The sequence below is a fragment of the Plecotus auritus genome (assembly GCF_963455305.1).
Source record: "Plecotus auritus genome assembly, chromosome: 1".
Taxonomy (NCBI): Eukaryota; Metazoa; Chordata; class Mammalia; order Chiroptera; family Vespertilionidae; genus Plecotus; species Plecotus auritus.
In genome coordinates this window covers 130,963,855-130,983,009 of record NC_137770.1, presented here as the reverse complement: position 1 = coordinate 130,983,009, position 19,155 = coordinate 130,963,855, and the positions used below count along the sequence as shown (strand labels likewise).

At 40.5% G+C, this 19,155-nt stretch overlaps 2 protein-coding genes and 1 pseudogene across 3 annotated transcripts in view; all 3 read left to right on the top strand.

Moving 5' to 3' along the window:
* Positions 1-17,946, top strand: part of FANCM (FA complementation group M) — a gene marked incomplete at both ends in the record, with an annotated part of 53,960 nt that extends 36,014 nt beyond the window's left edge. The window contains 4 exons of the mRNA XM_080662799.1: positions 440-520; positions 6,060-6,244; positions 13,327-13,533; positions 17,725-17,946. Coding sequence (XP_080518925.1) covers positions 440-520; positions 6,060-6,244; positions 13,327-13,533; positions 17,725-17,946 — 695 coding nt within the window. The remainder of the gene's footprint in view (positions 1-439; positions 521-6,059; positions 6,245-13,326; positions 13,534-17,724) is intronic.
* On the top strand, positions 13,973-14,881 carry LOC308255237 (large ribosomal subunit protein eL33-like; the record flags this gene model as incomplete). Its single annotated transcript, XM_080682402.1, has 2 exons — positions 13,973-14,034; positions 14,497-14,881. The coding sequence occupies 2 exons, from the start codon at positions 13,973-13,975 to the stop codon at positions 14,840-14,842; spliced, it is 408 nt and encodes a 135-aa protein (XP_080538528.1). The 3' UTR covers positions 14,843-14,881.
* LOC308253846 (small ribosomal subunit protein eS1-like) lies at positions 14,918-16,013 on the top strand (annotated as a pseudogene). Its single transcript has 2 exons — positions 14,918-15,089; positions 15,359-16,013. The product of its transcript is annotated as a small ribosomal subunit protein eS1-like (transcript).
* Positions 17,947-19,155: the final 1,209 nt, after the last annotated feature.

Here is a 19,155-nt window from a genome sequence, read left to right as displayed (position 1 = left end):
TTTGGTAGCAGTAGACCTACCAAATGATAGAAGTTGGATAAGTAGAAAAAATAGATAAATAAAAAGGAATAACTCAGGATAAATATACAAGCAGTATATATATAATGGAAGTTAATAGTTGTTACTGGTAGTGAAAAAATTCTTAGAACTACCAAAAACTGATGTATAGCTAAACTAAATATTTATTTTTTCCCTTCTGCATTGTTGCTGATTCCTGTTTTTAGATTCTTTCTCAAAATGAAATTTTCATAAAAATTCAAAGTTTATTTTACAGTAAGACTTATGTGCTATCCAGATGCTACTGAGTCTTTAAAGTTTTAACAAATCCATTTTGAAAAGGATAATTAAAATATATTGAATATATTGATGTAATTGAATATGGAGAAATACAGAAATATTATTTTGATATTGGTTTTTGTTGTTTTTTTACATTTTGCAGGAGAAAAAGAATTTTTCTATAGTCATCCAAAATTAAAGAAATTAGAAGAAATTGTAGTTGAACACTTCAAGTCATGGAATGGTATGTCATATTTAATAACCTGACTCATTAGTTTGTGCTAACATTTCTTATGGAATAGGTGGTCTTTTAACTTCTCTGAATAATGAATATAAAAAAGCTCTGAAATTTTGGGAGGATAGGTGAGAATGTTAAGAATAATACTATAAGGTATGTGAAAAATAACACTGAGTCTGGGGCAGTATAAGTGAAATACTAAAACAATATATAATTTGATGGTAAGGAAAAGTGAACTAGGTAAGGAGATAGAGTCATGAAGGAGGCTGTTTTATATAGAGTGTTAGAGAAAGCCCTTCTGTAGGTGATGTTTGAGCTGTTACCTGATGGAAGTGAGGGAGCAAGCTCTGTGGATTTCTCAGAGAAGATTATGCCAGCAGGCTGAGAGTAGCAAATTCAAAGACCCTGCGACAGTAAGGTGTGTGGTATAATTAAGGATCAATAAACAAACCAGTTTGGCTGGAGTACTGAAATGAAGGTATGAGTGGTATTAGGAGGAGGTTGGAAAAGTAGCCAGGTGCAGACGTCAGGCTTGTATGCCAAGTCAAGATTTCAGACTCTATTCTATGAATGTGTGTACTTTGTGAAACCATTACAGAGGCATTTAGAGCAGCAGAATGACATGATCTCACTTACATTTTTAAAAGATCACTCTGGTAGTTTTATGGAAAATAGACATTGACCAGTTAGGAGGCTTTTGCAATAGTCTAAGATGATAGCAGATGATGGTGGCTTGTACCAAGGTAATAGAGGTGGAGGTGCTCAGAAATGGTCATAGATTCTAGATATATTTTGAAGTTGGAGCCAACATTATTTGTTGATGGATTGGACATAGGATATAAGAAAAAAAGGAATCATAGTGGTGGGGGGTGGTGGATAAGCAAACTTGTTAGGATGCTTCTGAGACATCTAAATAGAGATGTGTAGGCATTGGATAAGTGAATCTGGGTCTCAGAATAGTCTGAGCTATTTTTATCTGTTTACATTTACATGAATAAATTTTGGAGTCATCAGCATAAAGGCTGTATTTAAAGTTTCAGGAATGGATATGATGACATAACCAGGAATACAGTTTAGAGATAAGAGAGGGCCCAGAATGTAGTCCTGAAGAGTAACTATAGTTAGAGTTCATATGAAAAAAAGCCACAAAGAAGATTGAGAAACCAGACAACTAGAGTGTTAGACAAGCTGAGAGAAGACACTGTTTCAGTAGAAAGGAGTGGAGTGTGTTAACTACCGCTGAGAGGTATGGTCAAATAAGCCAAAAAGTGTCCATTGAATTTGGCAATATGAAAGTTATTGATGACTTTAGTACAGGAGCTTCAGTGGAATGAAGACAGAAAGGCAGGCTGCAACCAGTTGAAGGAGATAGATGTTGCACTGAAAGAGCTATTGGCAATTGGTGCCTTTTTCTGTCAACATTATCAAGACTATTGGCAACACTTAATTAAGGTCTGTAAATTAGATAGTAATAACGTGTCAGAGTTAATTTTCTAATTTTTATGGTTTATTGTCTTTACATAAAATAATATCCTTGTTTGTAGAATTTACACACTGAAGCATTAGGTAGTGATGAGCTATCATGTCAGCAACTTGACTCTCAAATTTCCAGGGGGCAGGGGAGGGGGTGTTAAACACTACTTGTGTTAGTCTTTTTTTTTTTTTTTAATCTTTATTGTTCAGATTATTACAGGTGTTCCTCTTTTTTTCCCCCCATAGCTCCCCTCCACCTGATTCCCCACCCTACCCCACCCCATGCCCTTACCCCCTGCCACTGTCTTCATCCATAGGTGTAAGATTTTTGTCCAATCTCTTCCCGCACCCCTCACACCCCCTTCCCCCTGAGAATTGTCAGTCCACTCCCTTTCTATGTCCCTGATTCTATTATATTCACCAGGCCATTCTGTTCTTCAGATTTTTTATTCACTTGATTTTTAGATTCACTTGTTGGTAGGTATGTATTTGATGTCATTTTGTTGTTCATAATTTTTATCTTTACCTTTTTCTTCTTCTTCCTCTTCTTAAAGAATACCCTTCAGCATTTCATGTAATCCTGGTTTGGTGGTGATGAACTCCTTTAGCTTTTTCTTGTCTGTGAAGCTCTTTATCTGACCTTCAACTCTGAATGATAGCTTTGCTGGGTAGAGTAATCTTGGTTGTAGGTTCTTGCTATTCATCACTTTGAATATTTCTTGCCACTCCCTTCTGGCCTGCATATTTTCTGTTGAGAAATCAGCTGACAGTCATATGGGTACTCCCCTGTAGGTAACTAACCGTTTTTCTCTTGCTGCTGTCAAGATTCTCTCTTTGTCTTTTGCCCTTGGCATTTTAATTATGATGTGTCTTGGTGTGGTCCTCTTGGATTCCTCTTGTATGGGGTTCTCTGCGCTTCTTGGACTTGTAAGTTATTTCTTTCACCAGGTAGGGAAAGTTTTCTGTCATTATTTCTTCTAATAGGTTTTCAATATTTTGCTCTCTCTCTTCTTCTGGCACCCCAAAAATTCAGATGTTGGTACGCTTAAAGTTGTCTCAGAGCTCCTTATACTATCTTCATATTTTTGGATTCCTTTTCTTTTTGTTTTTCTGGTTGGGTGTTTTTTGTTTCCTCATATTTCAGATCTTTGGTTTGATTCTTAGGGTACGTTGATCTACAGTTGAGTTTCTGTATACTCTTTATTTTATTTTAGACAGTATATGCTTAATTTCTGACTGGTCCTTTTCCATTTTTTTGGCATTCTCATTAAGATCCTTAAAGGTCTCACTAAGTTCCTCAGAGGTTTTTAGAAGATTCTTGAGTAACCTTATAAATATGGTTCTGAACTCTGTGTCGTCCAGTACTTTGCTTTCCTCCATTTCTTACATTCGTGACATGTTTCTTTGTCTCCGCATTTTGGCTGCTTCCCTGTGTTCATGGAGTGGCTTTGTGTGGTAGGTGACCTATAGGGGCCAGTAGCTCAGCCTCCCCAATCACCTGAGGTGACGCTCTTGGTACACCCCTGTGTGGGCTGAGTGCAAAGTCTTGGTGTAGTTAAGCCTTGATTGCTGTTGGTACACTGGGAGGAAATGACCTCCAGGCCAATTGTCTGTGAGGACCCGCTGTGTCTATAATGGAAGAACTGCTGCGCTGGAGACACGCTTATGGTGCAGGACTTGTTTCAGTGGGGCTTTGGTGCACACTGAGTCTGCCTCTTGAATGTGTCACTTATGGATGTGAGGAGTTGAAATCTGGTGTCTCACACTGACCACTAGGTACACTGGCTTCTGGATCTCCACTGGGGTGCAGGTCAGCTACTGTCTGAGGCCACCCAGCAGGAGCTACAGCGAGAACTACAGTTTTCTCCTCTTTGCTTGGGGTTTGGAGGTTTTGGAGCTGTCTGACCCGGGCTGCAAGTTTGCTAGGTTAAGCTGCGATAGGGCAGGCCATTCATATGCTAAAGCCGCTGCTTGGATCTTGGGTGGGTTTGTAGGTTGTGCAGGGCGGAGTCTCAGGGCGTCACTAGGCTAGGGCGTGGCAAACAGCGATGGCTGCCAGTAAGCTGGCTCTGTGTCTCTGACCGCTTCCCCGCGCCCCGTGCCCCAGTGCAGTAAACAATTATTCCTGTGCGCAGCCCTGCAAGCAAGCCACCCTCACTTTCTGACCCAATGGCAGACAGTCCAGCTTCTCCCCATAGGAGTTTGGGTCCCCCGCGTCTCCTCAGAAACTGGATTTCAGAGTAATCAGGGGCTTGTCTCCCTTCGGGTTGAAAAAAGCAACGCCCGCCGCCAGCCTGATACGCGCGCCTCTGTACATCAACTTTTCAGCACTTGTGCACATCTCAATGCTCTTTTCTCTTTCCTTCTAGTTGTAGAACTTCCCCTCAGCCAGCTTTCCCATGGTTCTGGGTGATAGACGTTTTGTCTTTTAGTTGTAGTTTTGAAATTGTTGTGCGAGGCAGCAGTTTAGGTGTTTACCTACGCCGCCATCTTGGATCCTCCTCCTACTTGTGTTAGTCTTGCAACTTCTTTGTAGTTTGAAATTATTTCAAAATAAAAATTATCTTTGATAAAAATTAAAAAAAAGAAAGTAGCTACTGCTCAGAGGTTGGTCAGATATAGAGGCTTGATGCTGTGGTGAGTCAAAGGAGCATATGTAGAATAATTTTCCTTGTAACAGGTGCTGCTCCTTTTTCTGTATGTATTGTGTCATATGTATTAAGTCATTTAATCATTAGGGTTGTTATGAAAACTAAATGAGTTAACACATAAAATGCTTAGTATAGTTTCTGGCACACACATGATGATTAATATAATATAACTCATGGAAGAAAGAAGGATTGTCAAAGTCCCAAGAAAGTGTAAAAATAAAGGAAAACTAATAATAACTACAGAAAGCCCTACACGACTTGCAATTATTAACCAACTAGAGGCCCAGTGCACGAATTCGTGCACAGGTGGGGTCCCTTGGCCTGGCTGGCGGGGGCCGGCTAGGGGGAGGGACCACGGGAGGTTGGTCGGCCGGGGAGAGGGACTGCAGGAGGTTGGCTGGCCACGAGAAGTTGGCTGTGGGAGCACACTGACCACCATGGGGCAACTCCTCCATTGAGCATCTGCCCCCTGGTGGTCAGTGCATGTCATAGCAACCAGTCGACCAGTCGTTCAGTCATTCGGTCACTTAGACTTTTATATATAGGCTAGAGGCCTGATGTGTGAAATTCGTGCAAGAGTAGGCCTTCCTTCTCCTGGCTGCTGTCACCAGCTTCCCTTTGGCACCTGGGACCTGGGCTTCTCTCCGGCCACCAGCAGGCACCCAGGACCAGGGCTTCCCTCGCAGCCCCAGCTTCATCCGGAAGGACATCTGGTCTAATTAGCATATTACGCTTTTATTATTGTAGATTGCTCTGTGCAGGTCCACATACTTTATATTTACCAGTTCATTTAATCATCACCTCAGTCCATTGTAGATACCTGAAGAAACTAAAGCTTATAAAGAGATAAGTACCATGGCCACACATCACCCACAGAGGAAGTGGCCCAGCCTCAAAAATCCTGTTCTTCTTCGTGCAATCTACTGCCTCCTAAGCACAGAGACATTGAAGGAGCTTTATGATTAACTATTAACTGTAGGGTGTATTCTGCAGTTACTGGAAAATTTGAAAGTACCATAGAATTGGGGACAGAATGCTGTGGCCTGGTTTAGGACAGTGCCTTTAGTGAAAGAAAGGAAAGGGAAGATTTACAAAATCAGTGGGAACTTGATACTCCTGCACTTTGGATGTAGAAGGTAAAGGGGAATAACAGGTATCATGCATGAAATGAAGGACTGGTCAAAAGTGATTCAGGTCATTTTTATTTGATTTGTTTAGGATTATATTTTATGTCAGCTAACGAAAAATTAGGAGCCAAGGTTATTAAAATTATTAGGAAAGGTAGGAAAACCAGCAAAGGTTTAAGATATCTTATTTTTTTTTCAAAGAATTATCATTCATTAGTATATAGTTTCAGGCTTGTCTTTTGAACTAGTTCTTATCTATAAAAAAGTTGTAATTAAATCTTTTTTGTTGTTTAGCTCAAAACACATCTGAAAAGAAATGTGACAAGACCAGAGTTATGATCTTCTCTTCATTTCGAGATAGTGTTCAAGAAATTGCAGAAATGCTTTCACGGCATCAGCCAGTTATTAGAGCAATGACTTTTATTGGCCATGCCTCAGGGAAAAGCATGAAGGGTTTTACCCAGAAAGAGCAACTGGAGGTAATTATTTTTGGAGATGATGAAAATAAAAATAAAATTTATTAGCTTTACACTTATGCTTTTTTGTTTTAACTTATGGGTTAGTTATCTACTTCTTATAAAGATAATTTTGTAGTAAATATTTTTAAAGGCAAAAAAAGTTCTTTTTGTGTGGTTTTGAAACTTTTTTTTTTTTTAAAGTAATATAAAGTGTAATAATAGTTCAGCAGAAAGGCTGGGGGATCATACTACCTGGGTTAGAATCCTGGCTCTTCCACTTAAGTTTTCTTATTTCCTGTGCCTAAGTTTTCTTTATATGTAAATATAGTTCATAGAGTTGTAAACATTCAATGAAATTGTACTGTAGAGCCTTCAATTAATGTTTCATTTAAGTCATTTTAGTTATTTATTCTAAACAGTTATCTTTTTATTTCTGTTATTTAAAAATCTTACCATATGCTCTGAGTAAGAAGTCATAAGTTTTCTAAGTACTGTGATATGTGTTTTTGGGAGAAATTTTGGACTATTGACTTTTATAAAATGTACACTGGTTTTTGTAGATTAGCTATAGGTCATCTCACTGACAATTAAGTATGTCTTTAATGTAGAGTCAGCACTGTACTCAGAAGAGTCTGTTTAAGCTGTCTGGATCTGGTGGGACTCTAACTTTTCCTGAGTCCGAATATGACACCTTTCCCTATCTTGTCTGATTATAAGTACTTTAAAGGGTTCAGATATCTAGTGGGTGATTGTTACTAATCTTAACATTTATATGTAAATGAAAAATAAAATGGATTTTTACTTAGGGAATCAGCCTTTTGAAATTAATACCCATAGTACCCAACCTGGTCTCTGGCCAATTTTATTATTATTTAGAGTCATTATTTCTTGAGTTTGTCAGGTACCATAAAAAACCTTATTGATTTTATTGACTTTGTCCTTTATTCACTATGTGAATAGTATTTTTATGTATGCCAGAGTAACCTTTTTATTACTCCTATACATAATTGCTTTCATAATAGCACTTTTGTTCTGAAATAAGCTTTAATGTAAATAGTTGTAATTAAATTATTCATTGATTTAGAAATAGGCAATGAAGTCAGAGAGGAAGTGGAGAGGCAGATATTCTTTAGGGCCTTCTAGGATATTCCCATCTTAATGACATTGGGTTTTACTCAGTGAGATGGGAAGAAGCCCTTGGAGGCTTTGGAGGAGAGAACGGTCATGGCCTGATTTGTATTCTAAAATAATCACAGGTCTGCTGTCTTGATAAACTATAAGGGACTAAGGGTAGAAACAGGAAGACAGATTGGAAGACATTGCAATAATTGAATCTAAAGATGCTGGTGGCTTGTACAAGCGTGGTAGCAGAAAAGGTTTTGAGAAATGTTTGGATTCTGGATATATTTTGTTGAAGGTCAAGCTGACTGGATTTAGTTGATAAAATAAAGTGAGATGTGGCATAAAGGAGTGTGAAGGCTGATTCCAAGGTTTATGGCCTGAGCAACTTTAAAATAGGTAAGACTGCAGGACAGACAGGTTTTGGAGAGAATATCAGGAGCTTGGTTTTTGACAAGTTAACTTTGACATGACTATGAGATTAGTGGTTTTCAGACTATCAAAACTGATGGAGGATCAGTTGATTTCTTCTCAATAACAAACAGCCCTACCTGGTTTGGCTCAGTGGATAGAGTGTCAGCCTGCCCACTGGAGGTTCCCAGGTTGGATTCCAGTCAAGGGCACATGCCCAGGTTGTGGGCTCTATCCCCAGTAGGGGGTGTGCATAAGGCAGCTGATCAATGATTCTCTCTTATCATTGATGCTTCTAACTATCTCTCTCCCTCTCCCTTCCTCTCTAAAATCAATAAAAATACATTTAAAAGTAAAAAACTAAGTCACAAATACTTTTTTTTTTTTACAATAAATATGAATTACTTTAAAAGTAAAATTAGAGTTAACAAATTCAAACTGTCGAACTTCTAAACCCTTACTTTTAATTTTTGTACTTCTTGTTGGCCAGTAATAAACAGTTTGTGAACTGGAACCAGTAATATACAGTTCATAGACTATTGAGAAGCAGTGTTTTAAACATCAACTACTTGATGTTGAATAAACAATTGAATATATACATCTTGTTTCATGGGCTCAAGAGTTGGGAATCATCATCGTATAAATTAGACTGGATGATTGAATGGAGATAGAGAAGATGTCCAAAGACTGAGCCACGGGGTACTTCATTATTATGAACTAGAGGCCCGGTGCACGACATTAGTGTACTGTGGGGGGAGGGGGGTCCCTCAGCCTGGCCTGTGCCCTCTTGCAGTCTGGGACCCCTCAGGGGATGTCTGCCTGATGCGGAGGTGAGAGAGGCTCCCGCCACTGCTGCTGTGCTTGCCAGCTGTGAGCTTGGCTTCTGGCTGAGTGGCGCCCCCCACCCCCTCCACCGTGGGAGTGCACTGACCACCAGGAGGCAGCTCCTGCATTGAGTGTCTGCCCCCTGGTGGTCAGTGAGCATCACTGCGACTGGTTGTTCCACTGTTTGGTTGATTTGCATATTAGCCTTTTATTATGTAGGATAATAGCAATGATTATGATTCCCTAGGGAAACAGAATAAGTCCTAGTGACATAGCAGTAAGACCAGGAGAATGTGGTATCCTGGGACCAAGTGAGGAGGAGGAGGATTACATGTGTAAATGCTGCTAATAGGTCATATAAAATGCTGCTAATAGGTCAACTGGGAATTGAATTAAGAGATGAGAAGGCAAACCAGCTTGAAAAGAATAATTTATTGGAATGGTGGAGATAAGCCAGCATTGAGAAGAGCTGGAGTTAGCAACTATACAAGTCTTTCAGGAATTTTGCTATAAAGGAGAGCAAAGATGGAAGTGGTTTTCTGTTTATGTTGGGTTATGTAGCAGTATGCTTGTATGCTGATAGGAATGATCAGTTGAGAAAGAAAAATTGATGATAGAGCAGAGAGAAGAGTATTGCTGGAATGACCTTTGAGTACTAGTAGATGAGGGGAAGGGACAGGATCTAGTACAAAATCCTAGGTATGGACCTCAATTAAGAGCACGGATAGTTTATCCAAAACAATAGGGGTGAAGGTAGACTTATAGGCACAGGTATCGGTGGATGGATAGATATGGCAGTGATATCTTATGGAAGATCTTTTTCCCTTTTTTAAAAAATTTTTTTGTTAATCCTCACCTAAGGATATTTTTCCATTGATTTTTTTAAAATATGTTTTTATTTATTTCAGAGAGGAAGGGAGTGGAAGAGAGAGATAGAATTGATGAGAGGGAGTCATTGATTGGCTTCCTCCTGTACATTGTACTGAGCCCACAACCCAGGCATGTGCCCCTGACCAGAATTGAACCTGGGACCCTTTGGTCCGTAGGCCAACACTTTATGCACCGAGCCAAACCGGCTAGGGCTTTCCATTGATTTTTAAGTGGAAGGAAGGGGGAGAAACACAGAGAGAGAAACATTGATGTGGGAAAAACACATCAATTGGTTGCAACCTGCAAGCTCCAGGACCAGGGCTGGGTATCAAGCCTGCAACCAAGGTACATGCCCTTGACTGGAATTGAACCCGGGACCCTTCAGTCCGAGGGCCGACATTCTATCCACTGAGCCAAACCGGCTAGGGCTCTTTTTCTTTTTTAAATATGTTTTTATTGATTTTAGAGAGAGAGAAAAACATCGATCAGCTGCATGCCCCCTGCCCAGGATCAAACCTGAAACCTGGACATGTCTCCCGACCTGGAACCGAACTGGCGACCTTTGGTGCATAGGACGGGACACCTGACCAACTGAGCCATACTGGTCAGGGCTGGAAGATCTTTATTTTATTTTTTTATTAAATATATTTTATTGATTTCAGAGAGGAAGGGAAGGGAGAGGGAGTTTTTGCAGTGTCATCAGCTGAGAGTGAGGATATGGAGGAAATGTTGAAAGTTTGATGAGAAAGAAAATAGGAAACAGTTATTCAGGGAATGGGGAGAGTGAATGGATTTGGAAAATATGAAATGATTTTCAGATAACACCAGGGGCCCATTCAGGGTGAGAGATTGAGTTATTGTGAAATCAATAAGCATGGTTCTTTGTTTTTCTGCAGCCACATTAAACTGCAGGCTTCAGGCTCAGACTGTGGAAAGTAAGGCTATAACCAGTGTTAGAGTTTAGCCAGAGGAATATGGAGTGAGAGAGAAGCAAGAGAGTAGAATTTAAGCTGGGTTAAAGGGTAAGAAGTGAAAAATAATAGGATCAGTAGATTATAAATCCTGGGGGAAGTTATTTAATTAATCACTATTCCTTTGTCTGATTAATTAAATAATTTCTGATTCCTATTTATTTTTCAAACTCTAGCCAAAGTAATATAAATCCTAGGCATATAAACAAGTTAGTTTATATGTGTTAACTAAAAATGAAGTTGTTTGATATTATTTATTAACTAGAGGCCTGGTACACGAAATTCCTGCCCCGGGGGGGGGGGGGCGGTGGGTAGTGTCCCTGAGCCCAACCTTGCACCCTCTCCAAACTGCCTGTTTAGGCCTGATCCCACCGGGCAGTCTGACATCTCTCTCACAATCCAGGACTGCTGGCTCCCAACTGCTCGCCTGCCTGCCTGCCTGATTGCCCCTAACTGCTTCTGCCTGCCAACCTGATTACCCCCTAACCACTCCCCTGCCAGCCTGATCGATGCCTAACTACTCCCCTGCCCATCCGATTGCTCCTAATTGCCCTCCCCTCCTGTGCCGGCCTGGTTGCCCTAACTGTCCTCCCCTGCAGGCCTGGTTGCCCCAACTGCCCTCCCCTGCTGGCCTGGTCCCCCCCCAACTGCCCTCCTCTGCAGGCCTGGTCACCCCCAACTGCCCTCCCCTGCAGGCCTGGTCACCCCTAACTGCCCTCCCCTGCTGGCCTGGTTGCCTCCAACTGCCCTACCCTGCCAGCCTAGTAACCCCTTACTGCCCTCCCCTGCTGGCCTGGTTGCCCCTAACTGCCCTCCATGCAGGCCTGGTCCCCCCCAACTGCCCTCCCCTGCAGGCCTGAGTCCCCACCCCCCAAACTGCCCTTGCCTGCAGGCCTGAGTCTCCCCCCCACAACTGCCCTCCCCTGCAGGCCTGGTCGCCCCCAACTGCCCTCCTCTGCTAGTCCAGTCACCCATAACTGCCCTCCTCTGCAGGCCTGATCACCCCCAACTGCCCTCCCCTACAGGCCTGGTCCCTCCCAACTGCCCTCCCCTGCTGGTCATATTGTGGCAGCGATCTTCTGTCTACATGGGGGCAGCCATCTTGTGTGTTGGAGTGACTGTCAATTTGCATATTACTCTTTTATTAGATAGGATTTATTAACTCGTTATATTATAGAAGACTATTAAGGAGATGTAAAAAATAATTTTTTTTAAAATATATTTTATTGATATTTTACAGAGAGGAAGGGAGAGGGATAGAGAGCTAGAAACATTGATGAGAGAGAAACATCGATCAGCTGCCTCTTGCACACCTCCCACTGGGGATGTGCCCGCAACCAATGTACATGCCCTTGACCGGAATCGAACCCAGGACCCTTGAGTCCGCAGGCCGACGCTCTATCCACTGAGCCAAACCGGTTTCGGCTAAAAAATAATTTGACAACACTTACAGTTATGTTTTGTGTTGGCATATTCTGCTACCCCTCACTGGTATTTACCTAATAAAAGAGTAACATGCTAATTGACCATACCTTTTCGACACCCACCAGCTAATCAGGAGTGAGTATGCAACTTAATCCAACAAAGATGGGGGTTGATTTGCATACACAGGCGCCTAGCGGCTGGGGGTGGGGTGGGACACTTGCATTGTTGCCATGGCGACGATGCAGGCATTCCACACCATCCCAGCCGCTCCAGGCCTCTGGGCAGCGTGGGAAGGCAGCTCCGGCCAGAGCGAAGGTGCTGCCGGCAGTCGAGGAAGGAAGGCCCATTCTTGCATGAATCTTCGTGCATCGGGCTTCTAGTAAGAGTATAAAAGGTAAAGTATGAATTTGTTGATGTAAGGACGTCCAAACTTGTAGAGAATTTTTGTTTATTTGTGCCAAACTGACAACAGTGCTGGGAAGTAAGATTTCAAGTACTGTGGAAAATTACAGTTTCACAGTTTCTTTTTGACATTTGGAATTAAGGGGGGAACAGTTAGGAAGATTAAATTACAGTGGGAGACAATGAGGTAGGAGATTGGATTATAGAATAGTTAGGATTATGTGCTCTCTTGAGGGGTCCAAAAAAGAGACATTTCATAGGTGTGTTAACCTAGATGCACAAAAGCAATGGGCATGGCTTGCTTAAGGCAAAGTTAACCTATCACTAAAGAAGTTATAGGCCTGTGGCCAGACTGCCTACCCTGACCTGCCCGGTTTGAAATTTATGATCAGATCACCCCTGTGAGGTTACTTTGGATTAGAATTTTTTTTAAAAAATGTTTTATTGATTTTTTTACAGAGAGGAAGGGAGAGGGATAGAGAGTTAGAAACATCGATGAGAGAGAAACATCGATCAGCTGCCTCCTGCACACCCCCTACTGGGGATGTACCCGCAACCAAGGTACATGCCCTTGACTGGAATCGAACCTGGGGCCTTTCAGTCAACAGACCGACGCTCTATCCACTGAGCTAAACAAGTCAGGGCTGGATTAGAATTTTTACAGCACTCCTTTTTCATTCACAATTTCTAGGATTAATAAAACATTCTTACTTTAGATACACTTAATAGTAATTTAGGTCTAGGATATGACAAATATCAGTAATTGCTCTGGACCATTTACCTGTCCTATGCCCCTTTTAGAGATGCTGAAAAATAATATATGCAATTTTCCATTCATGTGTAAATTGTTAGCAAACACTTTTGGAATCACAACCATAATTAAATCAAGACAGCCCTTTGCATTTTGCCACAATTTCTTCTGGCTTATATTGCCATTTTGCTACTTTTCCTATTCAGTAGTATCCTGGATGCTAATTTTTATTCTCATTTTGCCATTTTGAGGCAAGTGGAAAAAGTTTATTTTGACCTACAATTCTTTTATGTTTGCATCTAATTATTTTTAAATCATTTTTATTTTAGGTAGTGAAACAATTTCGTAGTGGTGGTTATAATACATTGGTTTCTACTTGTGTTGGTGAAGAAGGTTTGGATATAGGAGAAGTTGATCTGATAGTATGTTTTGATGCCCAGAAGAGCCCAATCCGTCTTATACAACGAATGGGGAGGACTGGCCGTAAACGTCAAGGCAGGATTGTTGTTATCCTTGCTGAAGGACGAGAAGAACGTGTAAGTAGACTTTTGGAAACATGATTTGTAAATGAAATTTGAGAAATACAGTCTAAATACAAATATCAATCTGTTAAGATTCAAAGTCCAACCAACCTGTAAGTAATTGGTCGATTTCTCCCCCCTTTGTATTACATTCTGACTGTTCTTTATTTCTAATTAATAGAACTTTGGACTGGATTCAGTTTTTTAAATTTTTATCCATATAAATAAACACTTTTACTTTAGTATTAATTTAAACACCCAGATGCAAAAATCAATGTGTATTACTTTATTTTACTATCCCCTGTGCTTCTAAGGCCTGTTTTTTATGTTTATCTTACTAACTACAATGAGCTGAAAACGGTTTTATATTTTAAAGAGTTCCTTAAATCAACCAACCAACCAACCAACCAACCAGCCAGCCAACCAGTCAACAAGAATATGCACCAGAGATAGTATGTGGCCTAAACTATTTGCTGTTTGGCTCTTTTTGCAGAACTTTGCTGGTGCCTATTCTAAGTGAAAAGGGACTTTAGTTACATTTATACTTTGCTACAATCTTGGGTGACAGGCCTTCCTAAATACGATGCTATATATAATAATATTTTGTGTGTTTTTTAAAAAATATATTTTTATTGATTTCAGAGAGGAAGGGAGACAGGGAGAGAGAGAGAAACACCATTGATGAGAGAATCATTGATCGGCTGCTTCCTGCCCTTCATGGGAATCGAACCCGGAACCCTCTATCCACTGAGCCAAGCCAGGTGGGGATATTTTGTGTTTGTTACACTAAAGTATTAACTAACTTTTGTGACTCAGTGGGACTATTTTTGTGGCCAGAAATATAGTTTCACATTAAAGACTTTTTCATTAATTTTGTTAGTTTTTAAAATTTGATTTTAAATGTTCATATAACCTTTAAAAATCATCCTGAACCGCTTTCCCACCATCTTGGACCCTGTGGAGGCCTGCTGGGAACAGGATTTCTATAAGGACAAATATCTGGCTGTGGTCCAAGGCCATTTTTGCTGGTGATAAGCAGGGTCTCCGGCACCAGAGGGAGCACACAGCTCTTCTTAAAACTGAAGGTTTTTATCCTCAAGATGAAACAGAATTCTTTCTAGGCAAGAGATGTGCTTACGTGTACAAAGCAAAGAACAACACAGCGACTCCTGGTGGCAAACCAAACAAAACCAGGGTAATCTGGGGAAAGGTAACTCGTGCTCATGGAAATAGTGGCATGGTTTGTGCTAAATTCCGAAGCAACCTTCCTGCTAAGGCCATTGGACACAGAATCCATGTAATGCTATACCCCTCAAGGACTTAAACTTACTGAAAATAAATAAAATGGATTTGTTTTCCTGTGTTTTGGTTTAAAAAAAAAATTATCCTGAACCCCTTTGATTCTCTGAGCAGCACCATGGCAATTGGCAAGAACAAGCACTTTATGAAGGGCAGCAAAAAGGGAGCCAAGAAAAAAGTTGTTGATCCATTTTCTAAGAAAGATTGGTATGATGTGAAAGCACCAGCTATGTTCAGTATAAGAAATATTGGAGCCTGGCCGGTGTGGATCAGTGGTTGAGCGTTGACCTATGAAGCAGGAGGTCACAGTTCAATTCCCGGTCAGGGCACATGCCCAGGTTGCGGGCTTGATCCTCAGTTGTCAAATTCAAGACCATAGACATCTGTTCTCTAAGTACTTAAGTGGATCAGTGTGGGACGTGCAGGAGGCAGCCAATCAATGATTCTCTCTCATCATTGATGTTTCTATCTCTCCCTTTCCCTTTTTCTCTGAAATCAGTAAAAATATATTTAAAAAAAAGAAATACTGGAAACACACTAGTCACAAGAACTCAAGGAACCAAAATCATATCTGATGGTCTCAAGAGTCATGTTTTTGAAGTGAGCCTAGCTAATTTGCAGAATGATGAAGTTGCACTTAGAAAATTCAAGCTAATTACTGAGGATGTTCAGTGAAAAAATGCTGATTAATTTTAATGGCATAGGTCTTACATGTGATAAAATATGCTCCATGCTAAAAAAAAATGGTAGACCATGACTGAAGCTCACATTGATGTCAGGAGAACCAATGATTATTTGCTTCATCTTTTCTGTGTTTATTAAAACAATGCAACATTCAGATTCGGAAGGCATTATGCTCAGCATCAACAGGTCTGTCAAATCCAGAAGAAGATGATGGAAATTCTTTCAAGTCATTTGTCTGAGAGGTGCAGACAAATGACTTGAAAGAATTGGTCGATAAACTGATTCCAGATAGCATTGGAAAAAACATAGAAAAGGCTTGTCAATCTATTTATCTGCTCCATGATGTCTTTGCTAATAATGTCAAAATGCTGGAGAAGCCCAAGTTTGAGTTGAGAAAACCCATGAAGTTTCCTGGTGAAGCTAGGAGTTCTGAAAAAGCTACTAGGGATGAGAGAGGTGCTAAAGTTGAATGAGCTGATGGATATGAGCCCCCAGTCCAAGAATCTGTTTAAAATTCAGACATTTAATGGTGACAAATAAAAATCCTATTTGTGATTTACAAAAAAAGCATCCTGGCCCTAGCCAGTTTGGCTCAGTGGATAGAGCATCAGCCTGAGGACTGAAGGGTTCTGGGTTTGATTCAGGTCAAGGGCACATGCCCAGGTTGCGGGCTCAATCTCCAGTGGAGGGTGTGCAGGAGGCAGCTGACTAATGGTTCACTCCCATCATTGATGTTTCTATTTCTCTCTCCCTCTCCCTTCCTCTCTGAAATCAATAAAATACACACACACATATATTTTTTAAAAAGCATCTTGTATAATGAGCTTTTCCCCAATATTTTTCATGTGACTACAGCATATTCTTGTATAGCATTTAGTTTATCTATGATATGATCCCAATAAATGATATGTCTTGCAGCTTATACAATGAGTAGAATGAATTTGTATTATCAATGAGTGGAATTAGATTGTAGCTAATTGTATTACCTCAGGCAAATCATTTAACTAATACCTGAATAGAAAGGTTTTTCAATCTGTAAAATAGTCATAATGGCCCATATTTAATGAGTACCTACTCTATGCAGTATTCTGAGAGCTTCAGATGTATTATCTTATTTAAGGGGAATAATGGTTTTCTTGTTGTATACAAGTAAAGAAAACTGAAGTGCAGAGAGAAGAAGAAGCTGAAATAAAGGAATCACATATTGTTTAAAAGGCCCTGGCCAGTTTGCTCAGTGGTCAGAGTGTCGGCCTGTGGACTGATGGGTTGTGGATTTGATTCCTGGTCAAGTCAAGGGACCTAGTTGCAGGTTCCCTAGCCCTAGTGGGGGCGCATGCAGGAGGCAGCCAATTGATGTGTCTCTCTCAATGTTTCTCTTTTTCCTTCTCCCCCTCTCCTCCTTCCCTTCCACTTTCTCTGGAAATAAATGGAAAAAAAATATCCGCGGTGAGGATAAAAAATAAATTAAAAAAAAGCAATTTACACTTATATATAAACTAGAGGCCCAGTGCACGAAATTTGTGCACGGGGTGTGTGTGTGTCCCACAGCCCAGCCTGTCCCTCTCCAATCTGGGACATCCCTCTCACAATCCAGGACTGCTGACTCCCAACCACTCACCTGCCTGCCTGCCTGATTGCCCCTAACTGCTTCTGCCTGCCAGCCTGATAACCTCCTAACCACTCCCCTGCCAGCCTGATCGATGCCTAACTGCTCCCCTGCTGGCCCGATTGCCCCCAACTGCCCTCCCCTGTAGGTCTTGTCACCCCTAACTGCCCTCTCCTGAAGGCCTGGTCCCCCCCAACTGCCCTCCCCTGCAGGCCTGTTCCCACCCAACTGCCCTCCCCTGCTGGCCATCTTGTGGCAGCCATCTTGTGTCCACATGGGGGCAGCCATTTTGTGTGTTGGAGTGATGGTCAATTTGCATATTACCTCTTTATTATATAGGATATGAGCCTTATTCAAAAACAGCAAGATACTAAATAAAATATCAATTTCCTTTGTGCAATATAGTTACTAAAGTTGGATTTATAATAGTTTTGATATGATTTTCATCAAGAATTAATTGAACAGGTTTCAAATTCAAGACAACAGATATTCTATTCTCTAAGTATTTAAGTAGATCAGAGTTTTACTGCTTAGGATAAACCCAAACTAATATAGTAATTGTTTCTAATGGCTGGTTATTGTAGAAATCATTTAATTTGACATGTGATTTTTTTCAGACTTATAATCAAAGTCAATCCAACAAAAGAAGTATTTATAAAGCTATTTCAGGTAACAGGCAGGTCCTTCATTTTTATCAAGCAAGTCCACGAATGGTTCCTGATGGAATCAATCCAGAATTACATAAAATGTTCATCACACATGGTGTCTATGAACCAGAGAAGCCTTCTCAGAACTTGCAGCGAAAGTCATCTATTGTTTCCTATAGGAACGGTAAATAAAAAAATTTGCATTTTAAACATACATAGTTTTCCTGTTGTTAATTAGCAGATTATATATTCATATATTTTTTATTTGAGAAATTCAACATACATTCTAGGATGTTATGTGTTCTCTTTGGAAAGGATGTGTGGTAAAGGGAAAGAGGCATTGGCACTACAGAGTGATTGTAACTCAGTACTGGGAAAATTAAAAATATCCTACCAACCCAGATAATCTTCTTTACAAAGTGTAGAAAAGAAAAAAAACAGTTTTATTTTGAATAAGCATTAAACCAGTTATGATATGCATTTGTAGGCCAAACACCAAGATTAATAGAAAGACAGAAAGAAATTCTACCCTGTTCATTCCCTGAGACACTTAAAATCCTTTACATACATATTCTCAAGACAGTAACATGTCCTCATATAAGAGGAGAGCACTGCCTGGCCAGTCTGGCTCAGTGGTTGAGCATGGACCCATGAACCAAGAAGTCACCAGATTGATTCTGTTAGGGCACATGCCTCAGTTGTGGGCTCAATCCCCAGTAGGGGGCATGCAGGAGATGTTTCTATCTCTCTATCCCTTTTCCTTCCTCTCCCACAAACATATCTTTTAAAAAACAGGAGAGCACTATTTGCTATACATTCTTTCATACTTCATCCCAAATTCATCTGGTAATAGAGGTAACCATTTGTGTTGCTAGTTGGCTTTATACAAAGAAATAATAAAACTTATCTCTATGAGAAGCAGATGGTGACAACTCAGAGAAAGGTGCCTAAGCTAAACTCCCGTACTAACTGGGAGACAGGGACAATATCCTTCTTGATATTTACATTTCAAAGAGACAGCTCCTAGACCCTTAAGTATAACATTTCTGGCCTTGGCCCCTGTGGTTCAGTTGGTTGGGCATCATCCCGGCACTGAAAAGTTCCCAGTTGCTCCATTGAACAGGAAGCAGCTGATCTATGTTTCTCTCCTTCTTACTTCCTCTCTCTCTCTTAAAAAAAAAATCAATAGAAATATTTTTAAAAAGAAAAAGATAAACATTTCTGGTTGAAAAGCTGGCTAGAGGCTTGCTTAGCCTTTACAAAGATTCACATATACACCAAAGGGTTGAAGAAATGATTTACCAACATTAGGTGTCTCTGGAATTGCTCTAAAAAAGGGAGAGAGTGGTTTTTTCCCTTTCTGTAAAGGAGAAAGTATTTTTTTTTTTCTTTTTAAAATTG